The 20,232-nt window shown below is 33.1% G+C and overlaps 1 protein-coding gene across 3 annotated transcripts; it reads right to left on the bottom strand.

Annotated features, from left to right (window-relative positions):
- Nucleotides 1–3,920: 3,920 nt before the first annotated feature.
- Nucleotides 3,921–19,251, bottom strand: LOC130636558 (serine/threonine-protein phosphatase 2A regulatory subunit B'' subunit beta-like). Of its 3 annotated transcripts, none has more exons than XM_057446311.1 (14): nt 19,151–19,251; nt 8,365–8,896; nt 8,172–8,275; nt 7,977–8,079; nt 7,507–7,581; nt 7,259–7,345; nt 7,021–7,059; nt 6,821–6,938; nt 6,628–6,676; nt 6,453–6,539; nt 5,626–5,770; nt 4,803–4,952; nt 4,591–4,682; nt 3,921–4,437 (listed from the first exon to the last, which is right to left on the bottom strand). In XM_057446311.1, exons 2-14 carry the CDS (start codon nt 8,857–8,859, stop codon nt 4,284–4,286), a joined length of 1,698 nt encoding a protein of 565 aa, XP_057302294.1. In that variant the 5' UTR covers nt 8,860–8,896; nt 19,151–19,251; the 3' UTR covers nt 3,921–4,283. The 3 variants fall into 3 exon arrangements, with proteins under 3 accessions (XP_057302294.1, XP_057302295.1, XP_057302296.1); XM_057446312.1 differs by lacking the exon at nt 19,151–19,251 and adding an exon at nt 10,309–10,681; XM_057446313.1 differs by lacking the exon at nt 19,151–19,251 and adding an exon at nt 10,258–10,277.
- Between the last annotated feature and the right edge of the window lie 981 nt (nt 19,252–20,232).

Here is a 20,232-nt window from a genome sequence, read left to right as displayed (position 1 = left end):
AAGCCGTTTGGTTTTAGTATCCATGGTTGTATAGACGGTTTCTCCTGTCGGCTTATTTGGTTAGAAGTTAGTAGAACGAACAAAAAGCCTGAAGTTATTACAAACTTTTTTATAAAATCTATTAAGCAGTTAAATCGTCTTCCAGCAAGAATAAGGTCTGATGATGGTACTGAAAACTGTAATTTGGAAGCTGTTCAGATTGCATTAAGATCTCAGCATAATGATGAATATGCTGGCACTGGCAGTTTTATTGTTGGTACATCAACAGCTAATCAAAGAATCGAATTTTTTTGGTCACAACTTTCAAAAGACAGACCAAGTTGGTGGAGGTTATTTTTTAGAGAACTTGCAGACTTAGGATTTTTAGATGCCGGTGATGCACTCATTGCTGAATGTGTACGCTACTGCTTTATGGATTTGATCAGAAAGGACCTTAATGAATTTGCGATTCATTGGAATCAACATCTGTTAGCACCAAGCAAAGGTGCTACTGCTCCCCTTTGTTCCAGAATTTTATGGTTGCGAGTCTTTTAAAAAAACTTTAGATCTTAATGAGCTAGAAGGGTTTAGCGAACTATCTGTACCAGATCACGATAATGAGTCTGAATTTATTGAATTTGCGGAAACAGTTCTTCCAATGGAGGGTTTCTCCAAACTTTATAATCCCCAATTTTATTTGAAGTACTTACTTTTTTCTATATCCTTATTCGTTCGTTACATTAGTTACATTATAAGCCATATACTAGTTTCCTGTAAAGATTTCATATACATATATAGGGCGTTCCATTGGGCATTTTTTCCAATTTTATATAAATACAGTAGCTTGTATTCCTTTTAGCTCATATCAGTCCTTTTCTCGTGAATTTTTTCTGCACTTAATGTTAAAAACTATGGCACTACAGTTTTTTCATACGTTGTTAACTGTGCTTTAGTGCCAAATTTGCCCACATTTTCTTCTCTTCCAATTGATGCTATCTCTTGTACCATGTTATTTAGTTTTGCTGTATCCGGCGATGTAACGTTTATTCTGATGTTATCCAGTTTACAAGATAATTGTACTCTTTGGTTCTTTCTACTATACCATTCTTTAGACTATTTTTCTTCTGTTTCCTTCTTCTACGTTCAAGTTTTTATTTTTACATGCTTTGCCTTTTTTATTAGTAAAGTTGAACTTTTTTTTCTTTTTCATTTTCTTATATTTCATGCCTCTTCCACCACTTTTTTTCCACCAACCGCCCGATGTCATCTACATCTACATCTGCAGGGGGGGGGGGGGGGGCTCTATTTCCATTATTGCCACTGGTCTTCCTCCAATTTCATTTACTTGGTTTGCACTTAACATAGTTAAGGGCCATACTGTACCCTGATTTACAATTTCCTCCGGCTGTATAGTTCTTCTTTACCATGTGATATGTTTATCATCATTTTTGCTTTCTTGTTCATATTATATAGGGTCTCTACCTCTCTTTCCCTCGTTTCTGCTGTACGTAGATCTACCAGACAATCCTTTAACCTTAATTCTTTGAAACATTTCTCTGCATCTGCAAATAATGTATGCACCTTTTTTCACCATCTTTAATACTCATCAAGCCAGCTGATTAGTCTTCGTCGATCTTCCTTTCATTTCCCCATTCATTTTGATAAGTCCATTATTACCTTTCCATATAGTTCACTGACTCCACTGGTAAGAAATATTCCTCTTCTGTTTTTGGTGTCCGCTTTGACCTCTTTATTTTTAAATATCGATTTTATTTACATGCTCTCCCATTATTTTAGTACCGTATTTCCTCCAATAAGCGCCGCCCTCTATTAAGCGCCGCCCTCTAATAAGCGCCGCACCTAAAATTCGAATTTCGAAATAAGCGCCGCCCTCTAATAAGCGCCGCACCCTCAAATGTGAAATCTTTTAAAACATGCGGTTTAAGCCTTCCAGTCGATGGTAGTGAAGATGACAAGATCCACTGTTTTAAAAAGGAGGGAGCTTGTCCTGATGGGGCATCACGGCTAAGAGAATCCCTGAATATCTTGCAAGAGGAAGAGAGTCAAATAAATCCTTTTGAGAACATAACAGATTCGGATGTTGAGGATGCATGCGGGCCGTTTCATTTGATTGACTCTGATCAAGAAAGCGACGAAGAAATTGATGTTTGAAATTATCTTTGTTATATTTGATAGAAAGAGAACAGGAAAAGACACGATAATTCACCCGTTATTTCTTTCTCGTACGTTACTTACCCCTCTATAGAACCCCAAATCTATCAAAAAAACTTTTACTAAGGATAGCATTCAACCAACGGATTGAATTTGAAGAATAGGCAAAAACTTCAGAAACTTGAAATCTGAAATTTCGAAATAAGCGCCGCCCTCTATTAAGCGCCGCCCTCTAATAAGCGCCGCACCTAAAATCACAAAAATTAAATAAGCGCCGCGGCGCTTATTAGAGGAAATACGGTATTTTGTTTTCTTTAGACAGAATATTGAGCATAATTGTTTTAGATTTAACTCTTTCCTTTCCACCATCCATCATCAACTTATCCTTCCATCTGATACAATCCTGTATTTTATTTCTCTTCATTGTTTCCTTTACTTTTCTTCTCTGTATATTTCGGTGATTTCTTGCTTTTGTCCTGATTTGATTTTCTTTTCTAACTTTGCCTCCACTTTCTTTTTATTCCTCTTCCGTAGTCAGTACGTCTTTCCTGAAAACATCTTCTTAAGATTGTTCAAAGATCTGTATTATTTCTTTTCGGTCTTCTTGCTTGTTTCTATCCTTATCTTTCATAGCAACTGCTCTTTCTGCTTGTTTTCCTTTCAGTTTACTTCGAAATTTCCAAAAGATATCTTCCATTCGTCCACCATTCCCTCTTAGCTGTTCTATTGTGCCTTTTTATCTTCTTCATGCTGCTTTTTCGCTAATTCGTCATTGATATTTTTTGTCAGTAATGGCAATGCTTCTTGCCTTTATGATCTCATTGTCTTTTCCCTTCCTATTTTCTTTAGCCTTCTTTTTTGTCTTTATAAACATTCTCTGTTTCGTATTCACTTGTCTTTCAAATTCATCAAATACTTGTTGTATCTTGTCTTCTTTCGTCACTATATGCGATATTATTTTCTTAATACGTCAAGTTTGTATGTTTCACATCCCTTTTTTGTCATTATTTCGTTGGGTTTCTTTCTTCTTTCTTTGTTACATACCATTTAGTATCCATTATAATTTCCCTATAATCTGTATATATCTATATATTTTTCTTCACTGTTTTCTTTATCTTCTATTGTAAATTTGCTCAACTTATCTTTAATTCCAGTTCTTTCTCTACAATAATCAATAACTGTCAGATTTTTTCGAGTTTTTGTTAATTATTCAATTATTTTTTTTTTCTGTTATTTACTTCGTCATAATCAGAAACAAATCTTTTTTATCTTGTTTCTACTAATTCTTCTTGTTGCACTCTGTTTTCCTGTTGTAGCCCTAAAATTTCAGTGGCTATTTTTCCTTTTTTATTCTTTTAGATCATTTTTTCTTCTATTTCCCCTCTCTCTAAATGTTTTTCACATTCTGTTCTTTTTTCTTTCACTACACTTTCATTTTTTTGATGATCATCTTGTTCTATTGATTCAATTTCACATCATCTCTCTTGTTTATCTTCTTCTCTCTCCCTCTCTTCATCTACTTCACTTTCCTTGTATCTACATATTGAACATGTGTACTCACTGTCCTTGAATTTTGCATGTAACCATCCTGTTGGTTTTGACATCATAATGCGACTATCTTCCACAATTTATGCAACTCCCATTCTGCTTCTTTCGTATCTTTCTGACCTTTTGTCGTTCAAAACGTCGTCAACACGCTATTTTTACCAATGCCGCTTTGACAGGAAATGTGACACCGTCGCATTGGCAGAAATTAAAATTACAACATGTGTTAGAAAAAATATATTTTTTCAAAATATTTCAACATATTCTCGATTTATATACAAAAGTAAAATCTTTATATTTACACGTACTGTTACAATACCTCCGATATATACAAATAGACCAAAAACTCTACAAAAACCAATTACATTACTGGTACTAATTATCTCTGTGTCAATAAAATCGCGCTCTTTTTTAATATTTCGCGAATTTGAAGAAAAGCGCGAAAATGAACATCAGCAAAAATTAGTACAGCCAAAGTAAGAGTAAACCCTCAAAATGGTTTCCCGAATTTTTTAATGTCAAAAAAATTATACTATGCCACAGTGTTCGATTATCGCATGAACACCGTCGTGACGTCCAGCAAACAGCTAAAATGTTTCATCATCGTCGTTACTGTCTCCGTCGTTTACAGCCGACACGATGGACCATCTTGGTCCGAGGTCATCAAGCGACGTATTAATAGGTTGAAGCACGTCATCTGACAGCAAGTCATCTTCGCCTTCGAAATCGTCCTCATACTCGCTGAAAAAAGGAAAGAGAATTTTAAAACCATGAGTACATCCTCTCGAAAGAAAAAGGACAGACAAGGCAAAACCACTACAGAGCTAAATTAAACTTTTGAGAAACAGTTCCACGACGAAAGGAATTAAAAACGATAGCATGCAAGCAACTTACACATCGAGACCGCCACCTTCTTCAGCAACAAGAAGTTCGTATTCCTCTGCGATGTATCGATCCCATACACTCTGTTCCTGCTCTAAATCATCCTGGCAAAAAAAACAAAAATAATTTCAACTTTTCCGCATAGCAAATAGTGTTACTTCAAAACCAAGCAGGTTACAACACATACTATTGAAAAGCATGCAAAGGGGAACCAAGATACATACCCTAGAAGCTTGAAACGGATCCTTCTGCTCGTGTTCCAACCATTTATCAAGATTGAAGAACGTGTCGAAATAAACCGGAGCTAGTTTGCAACGTTTAATATCTCGCAAAGTAATTATGTTTGCTGTTTGCGGTTTTACAAGGTCGAACATCTACGAAGAAACGTTAAGTAACAAAAATGTTAGAGTTACCAACCATTACTTTTACCATGAATATACGCTTTTACTCAGAAATAAAGAAAAGCTCAGTGAGAACAATCGGTGTCACTCTATTCGAGGTGTGGGGGAGGGAGAGGGTGTGTTTAGAAAATCTTTAGTTTTTTATAATAATTTCTAAAGCACACCGTTTCACGCATTAAGATTTGGTGACATCTCATCATTTATTAGTCAGCTTCAAAACAGTCAAAAAAAATAAATTAATATTACTTGACTTATTGCTTACCAGGTGTAATATAATAAAATCGGTCAAAAACTTATTTTTCTTCAAATATCCTTATTAGCAGTTCAAAGTCAAATTTCAGCATTTTTCAATTTTTCTTTTCTATCAAGTACACATCCAAACGTTTATGTTCCACCGTCTTAGTCAATTTCTAGGCTACAAATATTATGATGACGTCATCTTGGAATGAACGATGTTGTCTAATTTTTTTATCTTAACTTTCCTCATATTGCTAACAAACATTTATGTCAAGCTTTTTGCCAATACAACATCTCCTTTGACACTTTCAGAATAAGAGAATTTTTGTCGCCCACCCCTCCCCCGCCTTTGACCTGAATAGGATAAATATCATAATGCTTCCATCATCAGAGTTTTTAGTATTCTCACCTGGCACAAGCAGTCTTCAAAAGCTAAAGTCTCCATCCCCAGGTCTTCCATCTTTCTTATCTGCTCTTCATAAAAATATTGCATCTCGTACATCGTGATCACACCATTGCCGTCCAAATCCATACAACGAAACCAATACTCGATCCTGAAACGAGAACACAAAACTGTTATCCTCGTGGAGGAGTTAACCACATCAACTTTTTTATGAAGTGCTCACTCTCTGCGATCGTTGTCATTAGAAAGTGCACTTGACAATGACGTCACTGTCCAATTACGTTATTCGATTATCACTGGCATTTGTCTCTTTTGTAACTATTAAAACTTACTTTTTTTATACGCTACACACTTTGTTTTATAAAATTATATTTAGGCCTTTTATGTTCTTATATGTTAATTATCATCTATATGTTCGCCCCATGCAAGTTGTTTAGCAATTGTTGAAAATTTTCAAAATTTGTTTGATATTGGCATTGTATATAAAAAAAAGAGAAGAGGATAAAAAGTTGCAAAAATCTCTTTTCGATAATCAGCTTCAAAGAATACCATATGACTTTACGACATTATCGTTGTTGATGTAATAAGTTAGTCCGCATAAATTTATTTTTAGATATCTTGCAAATTACACAAACTTAAAACTTTTGCGTGGACATCTACTACGAAGGAAACGGAAAATCATAAATTGGGTCAAAAATCATAAAACGGGCCAAAAATTAATAAACCGGACGAGAAATCATAAACCGGTCTAAAAATCAACAAACCGGACAAAAAATTCATTAACCGGACGAAAAATTAACAAACCGGACGCAAAATAAAAAAAAACAACCTACCCTGTAGGCGTAGTCTTGTCTACCTCAGAGAGTATAAACCAGGTGAAATCTACATATGACATTGTGCCTTCACTGATACTATTTCCCCTGAAATAAAAACAAGAAGAATAAACAGATCACGGTAACCTTTGCTTATCTGGTACAAAGCCAACAGATCTCAGACGACATGGTTTACCTGGTAACACAACCGGTGAATAAGCGATCCAACATGATTCCGGATAAAGCTGAAACATAGTGATAACAGGTGATATATAATTTTCTTTTTTGTTCGTCTTGAGAACAAAACTAATATTCTCACGAGGACGATAATTTTCTCCTACTATGACTATGAAACGGTCATGAAAATAAAACCAAAAAAATAAGGTTACCTCCATTCGAATATCTTGATAAATCCTGTTTGTTTATTATCATATCATGATCAGTGTCCAGTTCCCAAAACTTGCAATATATGACGTAGAAATGTTCATAAGAAAAATATTCCACAATCTAAAATTAACAAACAGGAAATACAAAAATGGAAACGACGCACGTGGTAACCTCGATGTTTGAACAAGCGAGACAACCTTACCTGATTGATATCCTCTTCTTCTTCCAAACGACGTAATACCTGCGCAAAAAAAAATGCGAAGATATAGAAAATTAAATTCAGGCATGCGACACTTTAGGTAGACGTTCAATTCTGTTAGCTATACCGTTAAATTCGGCTACACAGGCCGTCAAATTCCGTTAAGCATGTCACTGACTAATATATGTAATATATGTCGTTAAATTTTTACATACGCCGTTAAATATTATTAACAAATTACCGCTAAAAAATTGCTTCTTCGAAATTCAGGCAGCGTTATACGCCCGTTCCACGAACGATTGATGCAGTAAAATATCCGCGCAATCACCTGTGAAAAACAAACAAAAAACTTGTTATAACGGAGTCTGTCTTAATATCCTGTAGGAAGCCTTCTCTCGTTCAGTAGACATTCTTAAACTTCCCGTGTGACATATTAGAGTAATTAATTCGGTTTTAATGAGATGCAAAGTACCCTGTCATACTACGTACCGTTATAATATATCTTGAATGAAATTCCGGGGCTTCCACTAAAAAATGCAACCCTGGGTGTGTGTTTATAATGTCCTAAAAAACAGAAAAGAAGATGTTACATCGCTACACGAATTATAAAGTGGTACTAGACACAACATTTACTTTCAAAATTCCCACACAAAATATCTTTCCTAATCTTTCTGTAATTTTTAACAAAAATTGATAGATGGAATTCCTTAAAAAAGGGATTCGAAAGAAGTGCTGATGGACTAAATTGAAAATTTTAAAAATTTATTACAAAAAAAAAAATTAACGCGATTACAATTCACCTCCAGCACGTGACTCTTCTTAAATACCTCACTTTCGTGAAAATGAATTTCTCAGGGATTTTTCTCGATATTAAACACAAGTTGGCAAATAAGGTAGATTTTATAAAGGGTTATTATGGTGTGGTGTCACTCCTAAACACAGTGTGTTTTCGCGCATACCTGCAGTAAACTTTCGAAATCATCGAACTCTAAATATCCTTTTTTATCTTTGTCGAGTAAATAAAAAAATTTCGACGCTTCGTCGTGGTACGTTGAAAGCATTCTAAAAAAACAAATTTAACGATAAAACCAAGGACTCTTTAGGACATAAACCTCCTCCCATAAAGCTACAGTTACATTGTAAATATTTCATACTTCAACCAAGTCTTCGAAAAAGCTGTAAACGACACTGGCTTGTCTTTGGTTCCTCCACAAGCGTTAAATACAGGTTGTTTCCAGTACATAGGATAATTGCAGGCCTAAAACAGTATTTATTTAAAATAGTATACATTCTATTGATGAACATACAAAAAATTTCATCGAACATGCAAAAAAAAGTTCTTCATACCTTTATGATGTTTATAAAGTCTTGTAAAGAAGCAGAAGAATTTTTTAGTCCATCAAACACCGTCTCCACAGACTTCATATTATCACTTTCATTGACTGGCTCACCAAAAGGGAAATAAAACGGTTTGATATTCTTTGCACAGCCTGCGTATATTTTCTCTTGCTTCTCTTTATAGTTACTTTGACGTAAGTTTTTTCTCGAGCCTCGTTTAGATTTAGTCGAATTGGTGCGTCTTCTTGGACTACGTGGGGTGGCAGTAGGACTACCTGGTGGTATAGGAGGGGAACTTGGTCGTGCGTTGATATTGATACCAATTTGTGATAGGCCTGTAGGTGACGAGGGTCGAGGATGGGTATCAATGGAGAAAGTGTCGCCGCAAATATGAGCAAGGTCCTTGCGTAGCTGTGCTTGTGTCTCCACTTCTGAGAACCAGTGCAGGAAAAGCTCGTCAACTTTTTGTTTTAACAAAGGCGTTAGCTGCGTCATCTTGGTCATTTCATTGAAGTATCTTTTCTAATGTAATATTATATACCTAGGAAAACAAAAAATTAGTTTGGATTTCTTGCTTTAAACATTCCCATCGCAATCAACAACAAGAACGACGACAAAATAACAACAACGACGAAGTATATAACAACAACGACTACGACGACAACAAGGACTACGACGACGACGACGACAACAACAACAACGACGATGAAAATAAACACACGGCAATAACGACGACGAAGTAAATAACAAGAACAACTACGACTACTACAACGACACCAAAAACAACAAGAACGACGACGACAAGAAAGACGACAACAGCAACAGAAACGACGACAAAAAAATAACAACAACAAAAATAACAACGACGACGACAGCCAAAGCAGCAGATTGTTTCATGGAATTTAAAACAGGATTACAACAACAAAAAATTCGACTGACAATACAAGCACAGTAGATCACACAAATACGACAGGAGATTGCTTTAGTAAAATTATGAGAAAGGATTGTTGTAAACAAGATATAACAACCGTAGTATTCAACAATAGAAAGGAAACTTCGTAAGAGAAAGTACTTCTGACAACACAAATTAATTGAGTAAAAAGTGAATGTCATCTTTCGAGGTCTCTACTTTATTACAGAGTTCAAAAGTCTTTCTAATTTCTATCTGACTAATATACTTAATTTAGTCCTGAACTATGTAAGTAAAAAAATGCCAACACAACTGCAAACAATACTAATTAAATTCTTTCTCGAAAGTTTTAAAACATACACCTCATACCCATACCCGATTCTATCCTTACCTAAGATTTCTGACATGCTCTGCAAAAAATAGCTATAGCTTTCTAAAAGTTTTAAAATTCACAATCCGATCTCCCCTTTTCAACATGATCTATAAATGATATCTTTAAAACCATGATAGCTGAAAAAAAATTTCCCAAAGCTTACAACATTGCTACGTTTATTTTGAAGTATAAAATTTATAACAACTATTAGTGAAAATGTTCAAACCTCCACTCTTCTCTCTTTCTGCAACACCTTTCACATGTCTTTATAGAAAGAACTCATCTAAATACTTACAAGCTAATTAAGTTTAACTGACTTAGGAATTAAGTAATCATCTCGATAATCGCACAGTAATAAGCTTAAACTTTAGAAGTTACCTCATCGAAAATAAAAACACACATATCATTGTTGTGTAAGTTTTCAACTTCAGATAAAAATAAACCTGAGGAAATTAACAATTCCTGCCCCCTTAAATTACACAGACAGTGATTAAATAATAATAAACACAGACAAATATATATAAATAAATAAAACAGAGAAAGAAATAAAAATTCGTAAAAAAATAAATTTTTATACGAAGTTAAAAAGAAATAATAATTTTTATATAAAATATTGAACCTGTCTATGAGCATTTCTTCTGAAAGACGAAATCTTTTAAACAGAACTTACCATTTTAAAGTGGTTTCAAAATATGTCAAAAATTTGAAATGCAAATAAAATATTTGAGTGTGAAATCGTAAACATAACAATGCTGTCATCAAATGAACATTTTTTGTAATTTCATGACTAATAAGTCATTTTCAAAACAAAGACAGAAACTAATTCATCTCTCTGATATCGACCATAACCATATATTGATGGAGCAGACTGAAGCACGTTTATTCACACCAAATAATGATACCAATTATATAACCATGATAAATTCACACACAAAAGTTTGTGGTCAACTTATATAGTCAGAGACAAATTTATTTTAACAAAATTAATTTATGTAACATCTGTTATCTATTTATTGACAGTTGTGAGAGAATATTTTTTACGTGGTATAATATACACTCTCAGAAGCAAAAAGAACAATGAACTTTTTTTGTTCGGTTAAAAGTTTTTATCGACATAAAAACCAAACACTAATATAGTTTTCAATCATTATTATAGTTTGACTTGCCAACTAGGATGGTATGAAAGGTGTATAAAAATGGAACCAGTTACAGCACAATGTAAAAAAAACTAAAATAAATTCATGCTTTTTTAGGCCTTTAACTGCAGCATATACTCTTCATTGATGAAGTTATGAAATAAAAAAACGAAAATTTAAAAAATTGTGCTCTCCGACGGTTAAACTTAAAAAAAAAATAGCAAAAACTTCGCTAATTTCAATATCAGGTTGCATGTAGGCACTAAATAAGCTATTTTAGATCCCAGCCCTCAGGGCATGACTTTGTAATAGTGTGCACTAGGGTTCGGACCCGACACTAAAAAATTGACCCCCGCCTACATTACTAACCCCTACATAATAATTTTGATGGTAAACCCCCACCTTTCTCCACAAAACCCTCATTAAAACTGATACTGATCCCAACCCAATCAAAACTTTTTTTGGACTACAAAATTACAACATCTCAACAAAACTATTAGCTATATGTTAAAACTTTTAAAAAAGGTTTTATGATGATAATGAAAGTTTCTCTTGTTAGTCTCTTATTTTCCACCCATTTTGTCTAGTTTTTGTAGGTTTAAAAGGGACTGTCTCAAAAAATTGATAGCAATGGTGCACTTATTTTTTATACATAACAACCATTTTGGGGAATCCCCCCCTCCTCTATGATAATACTCCCACTCTAACTTTCTCCATACATTATATACTTCACAGATTCTCAAGACAATTTGTATAGATTAAAAATAAACAGAAAGAAAACTGTAAGAAGTACATGTATGGAAAAATAATCAATAGTAAATTGTTCTTCCCAATAAACCAACTTTTATTTTTTTTAGAAGTTGTAAGCTCTCAGGTAGTTACATCACATGTAAATACTTACTTTTAAAAAAAAAGTATTCAAAGGATTGTGAAAAATTGATTGCACAAATAAAACAATTACAACTGGTGCAAGTGGGAGGTACGTGTTCTTCTTATGGATAAAAATTTAGAAACAAAAATATCAAAAGAACTACTATAGGATAAAGCAAAAAAAATCAAGTTTGTAATTGGTTTTGATTAGTTATCCAAGGCACAGAATTAAAGTTCATGTGGAAAAAATAAAAATAATTCTCTCTCCACTTTTGTGCACACACTGTTAATTATTACTTTCTTGTATTATGCGAAAGTTTTTTTAAGAGGCTTCTGGACAAGAAATGTTTTATTTGGCAGGAATGGATTCTATTTAAGTAGCAGTTACTCACGTTCACTCAACAAAGACAACACAAGCATGGCACTAAAATTATTTTTTTTTTTACATATTTGGTTGTTATACACACAGTAGCTGCTAATTTTAAAAAAAAAATTGCTTGGCATCAAAAGGATGTTATTAAATGCCTTAATTTATGACCACAGTGTATAAGAAAGTACATGCCCTAAAGAGTGAGACTAAATATTTCTAATTTTCTTGCAATTATATAAGTTGGTCCTGCAGGGTTTTTGTTGCAGTTCCATCTATTTTCATTCGTTTCATATCCCTAAATTTACAATATCGTTTACATGGAATAAAATTTATACAAAAAAGAATTATATAAAAAAAAATGGGCAGGGATGTCTATATATCAACTGTTATTTTTTAATCATGTAGATGCATCCTAAACAACTTAAATTTAAAAAAGTTTGGTAAATGTAAAATAAGCGTTAATAAGTTTGACATATGCGTGGACTACAATCATTGTGCATGGAAATCAGCCAGAGTACAACATCAAGGTGATTGCATTAGTCAACAGTTTTAAGTTGATAATCTCATCAAATGACTAAGTCTATAACACCAATCTTGAACTTAAAGAATCCATGTAAAGCCAAAAGAAGCACAAAAAGAAATCTGTGCTTTTACAAACGCAATCCATCAAAAGAAGTCATTCCGTTAAGATTTTTAAGTAATATACAAGATGGCAGAAATCATTTTGAAATCAGAAGAAAAAAATTCACATAATGAGTTACTACTAGTCGATTAGCCCGTGGAAAAATCCACCTAGGCAGAAGAACAATGAGAAAAAACAGTTATTTTAATTTTATTGACAATAGCAACGGTCTTGTTGATACATATTTTTTTGATTTTTGATTTTTTTACCATATGCCTATGCTGTGCAGAGCTAAAATGCTGATCAAGAAAATGTTTATAATCATGTGCTCATCACAAACAGTCATTTGTCCATTTTGGAATGTCTATAATAAAATCGGTGGGTTTACCCAACTTTGAGAAATTAGTCCTATATTGGGCGTCTCAGGTGGTCAACAGCTATTTCCGTTTCCCAGTAATTTGGCCTGAAAGTGCACTGCAATGGCTTCACTAACTATATTATCAATGTCAATCTTTGTCATTACGTAATGTTTAAAAAGCTGATAAACAAATTAGACTTATTTGTGCATTCTTTAGATGGAAAAAATTATCTTCTTCAGATGTCTAACTTTGGCATGCTTCAATATTTTCAGTCACTGACAAACTTTTGGTATTAAATAACAGAGATGGGTCTAAATTCGTAATATAACAATGAAATAAAATTTGTATACTAAAAACTGAGTTAATAGTGCAGCTGTTTCACCTTAATATAGTAAACAAAAAATTCCTCAAGTAACCAGTTGAAACATCGTAAGTTGAAACATCGTAAGAAAAGTTTAGAGCTATAAATGCAGCATTGTCGCATTCCTTGAAAAAGAATTTTTATCATGTATGTTAACATTTTTTTTAAAACTCTGAAAATAATGATTCGTCTGATATTTATCTGGTAACTTTTACTGGAGATAGCTATGTTTACCAGACCCTTTATTGAAGACACACTTAAACACCCAATAAAGCTAGCAGAAATATCGCACATGTTTTATATTGGTGTTTCACGTTTTTATCATTAGAAAGCAAATAACTCATTCAAATAATATTTTTTTTAAAGAAAACGAGAAAAACCGTTCTGGTTTTAACACTTATCCTAAGTATAATCTGGAAATCTAAAAACATGAATGAAGGCAAATGTTTATGGTTATAAAAACAGAAAGTAAACAAGAGAGTCAGACAAGTAAAAAACTGCAGAGCAAATATATACTAACATTGTCACTCTTAAAAAAAAACTAATGAAAAACAAGGAAATTTAAAAACCCATTATAGGGAATTAACTAGATTTTTTTTAGTAGAAATATGTGTGTTTAAAAATTGTGACTGTTTTCAGTGCTGAAAAGCTTGAAACTAGTGGTCAAAAATATTTTACAATTTCTACTTCTTTGTACTACAGTCCTGATTGCAGTTGAGTTGAATATAACGCAAATCAGTTTAGACTGGTATAGCTCTTCGGAGTGTCAGGTCCCTGTGGCATGGTTCCAAATAGGACTGCTGATTCGATCGTAAATCAACAAAACGCCCTGGGGCTTATTTCTCTCTTCATTTTAGATTTTTAAATAACCAACAGGTCAATGATATATAGTTTAATATATATTCAAATTATTTAAAAATTATTTTTTTGAAAGAGAAGATGAATATTTTTAATAGGATGATGTATTTCAACTTATTATATATAACTGAACCTTGTGCTTTGATAACTCTCAGCAAAATCTTTTCCCACCAGTAGCATATGGTCAAACTGTTTTTATTCAGATCTCCATCACAACACTTTTTTAAAAATATAACTTTTTTTTGTCCAAGTTTGTAAAAAATTATTGGGTGTCTCTTTATATATATATTTGCTGCATAAAATCATAAAATACTTTTCTTAGCATGAGAAAAATCAGTCTTCTATAGGTACAGGTATCAGTGACACAACACACTTTATTGCTTCAAGTGTCAACAAAATGTTATAAAAAAATTTCAAGGTATTATGCTAAAAAATTACCTTACAAGAAAAAGCATTTTTAAAGTGCTAAAAGACTCACATTGGTACGTAAAAGTGTGAAACTTTGATTTACTTGTGTGTAATTTCTTTCAATTGTCTTTCTATAACTTCTGAATAAGAAATGTGAGAAAAAAAATCCAAAATTTGTGAACATGATAAACTAATATTTTAAAAGAAATGATATGTTTTCATTACATTACCCTACTTATTGGTTTATTATTAAAATTTTACTTAAAACAGTTATACAAAACATTTTACAGAAAAGATTTTTGAAAAAATTATTTTTCGAACAAAATGGATAAATTAACCATTTCTGAATCAACATTTTGCTGTCTTGTTCCTCTGTTTTCATGCGTGTTAGTGGCCTATTAATTTTTTTATTTTTTTTTTATTTTTTGTTTTTAATATAATATGAATTTGTTGAATGTTAAGATTAAACATGGTGTCTCCAGTAGTGCTCCCCTCATATTATTCATTTTTGGAAATTTCTTCAGACAGAAAATTCTTATTCCACACCCCACTACTACTACTACTATTTGAAGGTTTGTCAATCATGAAAATTGCAGACTCTTTAAAATTATTTACTTAATTCTGTTTTCTTGCATATAAATATAAAGTAGAAAATTCAGGGTTTGACATTTTACTTTGTTTATTCTAACAAAGTAAAATTATTACTTCTAAACTATTATGATCTCTTTAAATTAAAAGAATTAGCAAATTTATATAACTATGTGTTTTTTAACTATGCGTTTTTTAACTATGCGATGCAAAGATTGAAATTAACAATAATGGTTGCAAAGCCTTCTTAAATCATTCTCTGACTTCATATTTCGCTTTTTTTGTAATTTCGATAATTTGGAAAATCTTTCACAGACATAAGAAAAAAAAGATTTGCACGTGTGAAACATATTCTACTTTCGAAAGGTTCTTAGGTTCGTCCTATGACAGTTAAAAACACTAGCCTCAAGATCACAAAACTCCGGGTTAAGTTGTAGAGCAGCGAAACCTAGTGATGTTGGCATGAAGTTATTAAGTTTAAAGTAAAATAAAAAGGTCTTTCTTGCTTAAAATATACAACAAAACAAAGTTAGGTAAATATATAACTAAAAAAGGCAAAATAAAAAATCCTGAAAAAATCTAAATAGCTAAGTTCCATTTTAAACTTTTAACTTTAACCCAAGTCTTTTGGTCGGATTTCAAGCCCTGAAATTGGTGAATGAATTGCAAAACAATTCCTGCTATACTGTAGGAATTAATAAGACAATATAAATAAATAAACAAATTGTAACAAACAAAAAAGGAGAATTAGCAAAACAAATACATATGTTTTTTGGGGGATAAAAACATCATGAAATAAAAGCACCTGTTGTTTTGTAAGATGTTTTAATACAAAAATAACATAAATACACTATATTCTTATAAATAAAATAATTTCATAATAAATTCAATTCCACATAATTTTAAGTGATAAATCATGTCTGAAACTATTTTTAACAGGGAAACATTTTTTTTCTGGAAAGATATTTATTTCAAAACATTATAATTAGAATCACAAGAGAGTTTATTTGCCAGCATTCCTTTGCCTGGCCCATTGAGAATGTATTTCTTTACACACCTAAATATCTCCAAAACAAAGCTTACAAATATAAAATAATTCACACGGTGCATATTCACACTATTTTAAGCTCAACTTGTCACTACTCATTAGTTCTCCTTTAAATACTTTTATCACATACAGTACAGACGCCTAACTTACATTGTGCAATCACACAACAAACCAATCATAATAGTGTGCAGTTTAGATTCGACTGTAGGAGAATTATGACAAAACTCCTTATGCCAGGTCAAATACTCCTGTTCAAGCATTTGATGCCAGTCTTTGTCATATAAATATTGAAGGCGAGTGACGAGCCATGCGCCTAAGCTTTAATTTATGAAGGCAAGGCGTGTGATTTACAGCATGTCTAAATTATCAAGGCGTGCGATCTCAAAGAAGATAATGCAGCTGAAGATAAATTGTTCATCTTCTTTTATTGGCCGTGTAGATAACTGGGAGGACACAACAAGGCTGTTAAATCCACTTTTGTTTTACTGATGGCTTACCCATGCATTGAATTAAAATGGGAAATTCACTTGCCCTTTTCAAAATTAATGGAAAATACCAAACAAAAAAAATCAAAAAAAGTTTTTTAAAAGTTTTTAAAGTTAAAAGTTATTTTTTTCATAAAAACTGATGATACACTTTCTTCACAGCCCTTTAAATTAAAATTTTTTTACGTTGGCAATAAAACTGATTTACGTTAGCAATATTTTTATGTAGTAAAATTTTTAAGCTGGCAATATTTACAGCTGTCTTCTTTCTTAAACCTTTAAAACGCGATCTAAAACAGCATTTCTATCGCTGCTTTTCGTTTTTAAACTTTTAAAATGCCATCTAAGATAGCATTTCTATCGCCACAGACAAGCAAAAACTACGAATATGTTTTTTTAACTTGATAAAAGCTGAAACAAACAAATTAACTTTAATGAAAGACTTTTTTGAAAGGAATCAAAAAAACTATACTGGCTATAAAAATCGAGGAGCTCGCGAAAATAATCATTTACAAAAAATAATATTTAAAAAAAATAATATTTAACTAAGAACATTTCAAGAGAAAATTAAATGATTAACTCAGGCATGCTTTCTTTCGCTCGTCTACGATAAAAATCAACACTTTAGAAGTGTGATATTTTGCACGTCTAAAGTATATAAACCAGGGGTGTGCGGAGACGTGTGCGTGCGATCGCACGCCTTATATGACAAAGCCTGTGATGCCTGTAAAATGGGATCCTTGGGATCCAATGCCTGGATCACCAAATTTCTGGTTCTAGGTTAAGATTAACTATAGAAGAAGAATCTACTGACTACATTTTTGTCTTTTTGAGATCAATAGATGTGTGGAAATGACCAGGTAAGGTAAAGAGACTCTGATAAGACAAATGAAAGATGAAAAGACACTCTTTGGTTTTTGCCTTTCAAAGAAACTTTTAATGGATGTGAGAGAAAACTGCTAAACAGGATCCCGCAATACATGGAATCACAGTCCTGATATATATATATGATTATGTAATGCCCTATGCGCGTGCAGAAATGGAGGTAAAAATGTAAACAAACCAAGCAGACAAGGGGGAAAACATTCAAAACAAACAAAATCCACAATAAAAATGTGGGGGAAATTTAGATTTCAACTTTTATTTATACAATATGTTTTAACCAGGCTGTACTGGCACAATTTTATTTTAATATTTACACAAATAAAACATGCATTAACAGCTTCGCTTCTTTCGCGTACCACCCTGAGCAAAGCATCTATGCGTAATCTTTGTTGTCACTTTCATGCTTTTTTAGCAAAGTAATTTTTAGAAACAATTACACAAAGTATACATCTAATCTATGCTTTAAGAAAGCGATTTTTTAACTATAATTTTAACCATAACATGTGCCTTAGCGAGCAATGCTATGCACAAGCACAAATGATGACATAAACCCTCGTTAATTGAACATTTAGTCTATTTTCATTTTTCCAAGGAGTATTGGCTGTTCGTGCATCCTATCCAGAGATTCTGTACAGCTTTGTTACCATAGTGATTGACATTTTGCTTAATTGGCAAATCACTTTTGTGCTACATCCACCCTTTTTAAAATTTCTCAGGGTGAAAACAAACCTATTTCGTAGGGGGGGGGACGATAAAAAATGTGGAAATAGAAAAATAATTAGCTAACGAAACGTAACCGCAATAAAAATCTGTCTGGAAATGATGCTTAGCTATCTAGATTTTGCTCCAAAAATTTATCTGTGTTTAAACTTCTTAACATTTTTCTTAAAACTTCAAAATGTGTCTAGCTCTCCACTCTCTTTACCTAAAATACGGAAACTTTTTACCTCCAAAAAAATTGTTGTGACGTCAAACCGAATGGTCTAATAACACAGCAGTTTTGGTTGATCTTTTTCTTTTTTTCACTCTGCTAGCTATGTTTTTTCTGCACTAATGTTTTCGTTACTTCCATTTCTGCACATGCATCTTTTTGGGATAGCATTATGTAATGTTATATGATGCACGTGCAGGAAAAACACAGCACTATGATTGAGTGTGTATTGCAGTTACAACAATTGACGTGGAGGAATCAGAAATAAGGTCTTTAGTTTCGTGTTTCATGTCAAAGGACAGTGTTTAACTTGATTCTGTATAAAACCCCTTGCAGAACAAATTTATCCATACCTAATACTACATTTACCATACTACTACTTCACTAAAAAATATTTTAATTTGAACCAGAAAAAACCAGAAGAGATCTGGATCAAAAAAGATCTGTTGCCTGCAATGTTGCGTCCAACGGACATGGCAACAATAAAACGTTTTCAGTGCAAATATCTAGATACGGATTGATAAAAAAATTCTGTCGCACATTTTTAAAATTCAAGTGTGTGATAATTAGAAGCCAGCCGAATCGACTTACTGTTTGTGTGTTGGCAAACAGCCACCTTGCACACCATTTTTGGAATATAAACATTAAATAGACGGGGCGCCTAAATCCACCACATAGCACGCCGAAACGTCAAAATTATCCGGGCTCGTCCTCGGGGGCACAAAAAAAGATCGTAAAAAGATCGTAAGGGCCTTTTTATATGAGAACCGGGAAGCTCGCCCATCAAGTTTCCCGGTAGAGCGGGCTAATATCAACTCGGGTTTATATGTAAATTTGTCATTTCCCATCCCGGGTTTATATGAAGAAAAATTAGCGGGAAACTAAAAGTGGCGGGGTGAATATGTAAGCAAGTATGGCTTCCAACAACAAAAATTGAGCGTCCCTCTTGCTTTTGCTAGATATCTATGGCGTTTTACGTCAACACTCCAGTTTGTGGAATTAGAGACTGTTTTTTTTTATTCTGCGCTCCGCCGCTGCAAGAAACTGATGTTTCGTATGTTTAAAGTTGTTTCACGAATTGGGGCACAAATGTTTCACAGTTAGTGATTTTTGAAATATAAATAAAATATTTTTCGCCGTCGTCTCTAATATCAAAGGTTCGTAAATCGAGACTGAACTTTTTATGCTGCGATATTTCCATAATGGGGTGCTTGATTCAAATTTTCAGAAGCCATAGTTTGGAAAGTCCTGGTAACCTAAGTGTGGTGGGGGAGGGCTTACAACCTCGTCTCCAGGGTCTTGTGTCCCCTGAGCCGTTATTACGGAGTGCAAATTCATCAACAAGGCAAATACCCTGGGAATGAGGTTGGGTGATCATTGAGGAGTAGTTGGTAATAATTTGGTAGTAATTTTCTTCAATTCGATAGTTTAGGATGTGGCAATAAATTGAAGTGGGTGCATTTTTATTCTTTGGTCGACAATGTGGGGTAGTAATTGTGTCATCAGACCTTCTTTCAACTTTTATTAAAGAAGTATGAATGAGCATTATTTAAATTTTCCCATTCCTACCTATAATACCAAATAGAACAATTAGTAGTAATAGCGGGTCATGGTCCTTTAACACCTTTAGATCATCAAACCCCACTAAAAAACGCTCCTCCAACACCCCTCCA

The sequence above is a fragment of the Hydractinia symbiolongicarpus genome, chromosome 3, assembly GCF_029227915.1.
Source record: "Hydractinia symbiolongicarpus strain clone_291-10 chromosome 3, HSymV2.1, whole genome shotgun sequence".
Taxonomy (NCBI): domain Eukaryota; kingdom Metazoa; phylum Cnidaria; class Hydrozoa; order Anthoathecata; family Hydractiniidae; genus Hydractinia; species Hydractinia symbiolongicarpus.
Note: the sequence above shows the minus strand (reverse complement) of the source record. Positions and strands in the feature narration are given on the sequence as shown.

Excerpts from the sequence above, each read along its gene's own strand:
- LOC130636558 (XM_057446311.1), bottom strand. The coding sequence starts at position 8,859 with ATGACCAAGATGACGCAGCTAACGCCTTTGTTAAAACAAAAAGTTGAC. Across the intron at positions 7,582-7,976 it reads ATTTCGAAAGTTTACTGCAG|GACATTATAAACACACACCC; the intron begins GTATGCGCGAAA and ends TCTGTTTTTTAG. Across the intron at positions 4,953-5,625 it reads TTGAAGACTGCTTGTGCCAG|ATGTTCGACCTTGTAAAACC; the intron begins GTGAGAATACTA and ends GTTTCTTCGTAG.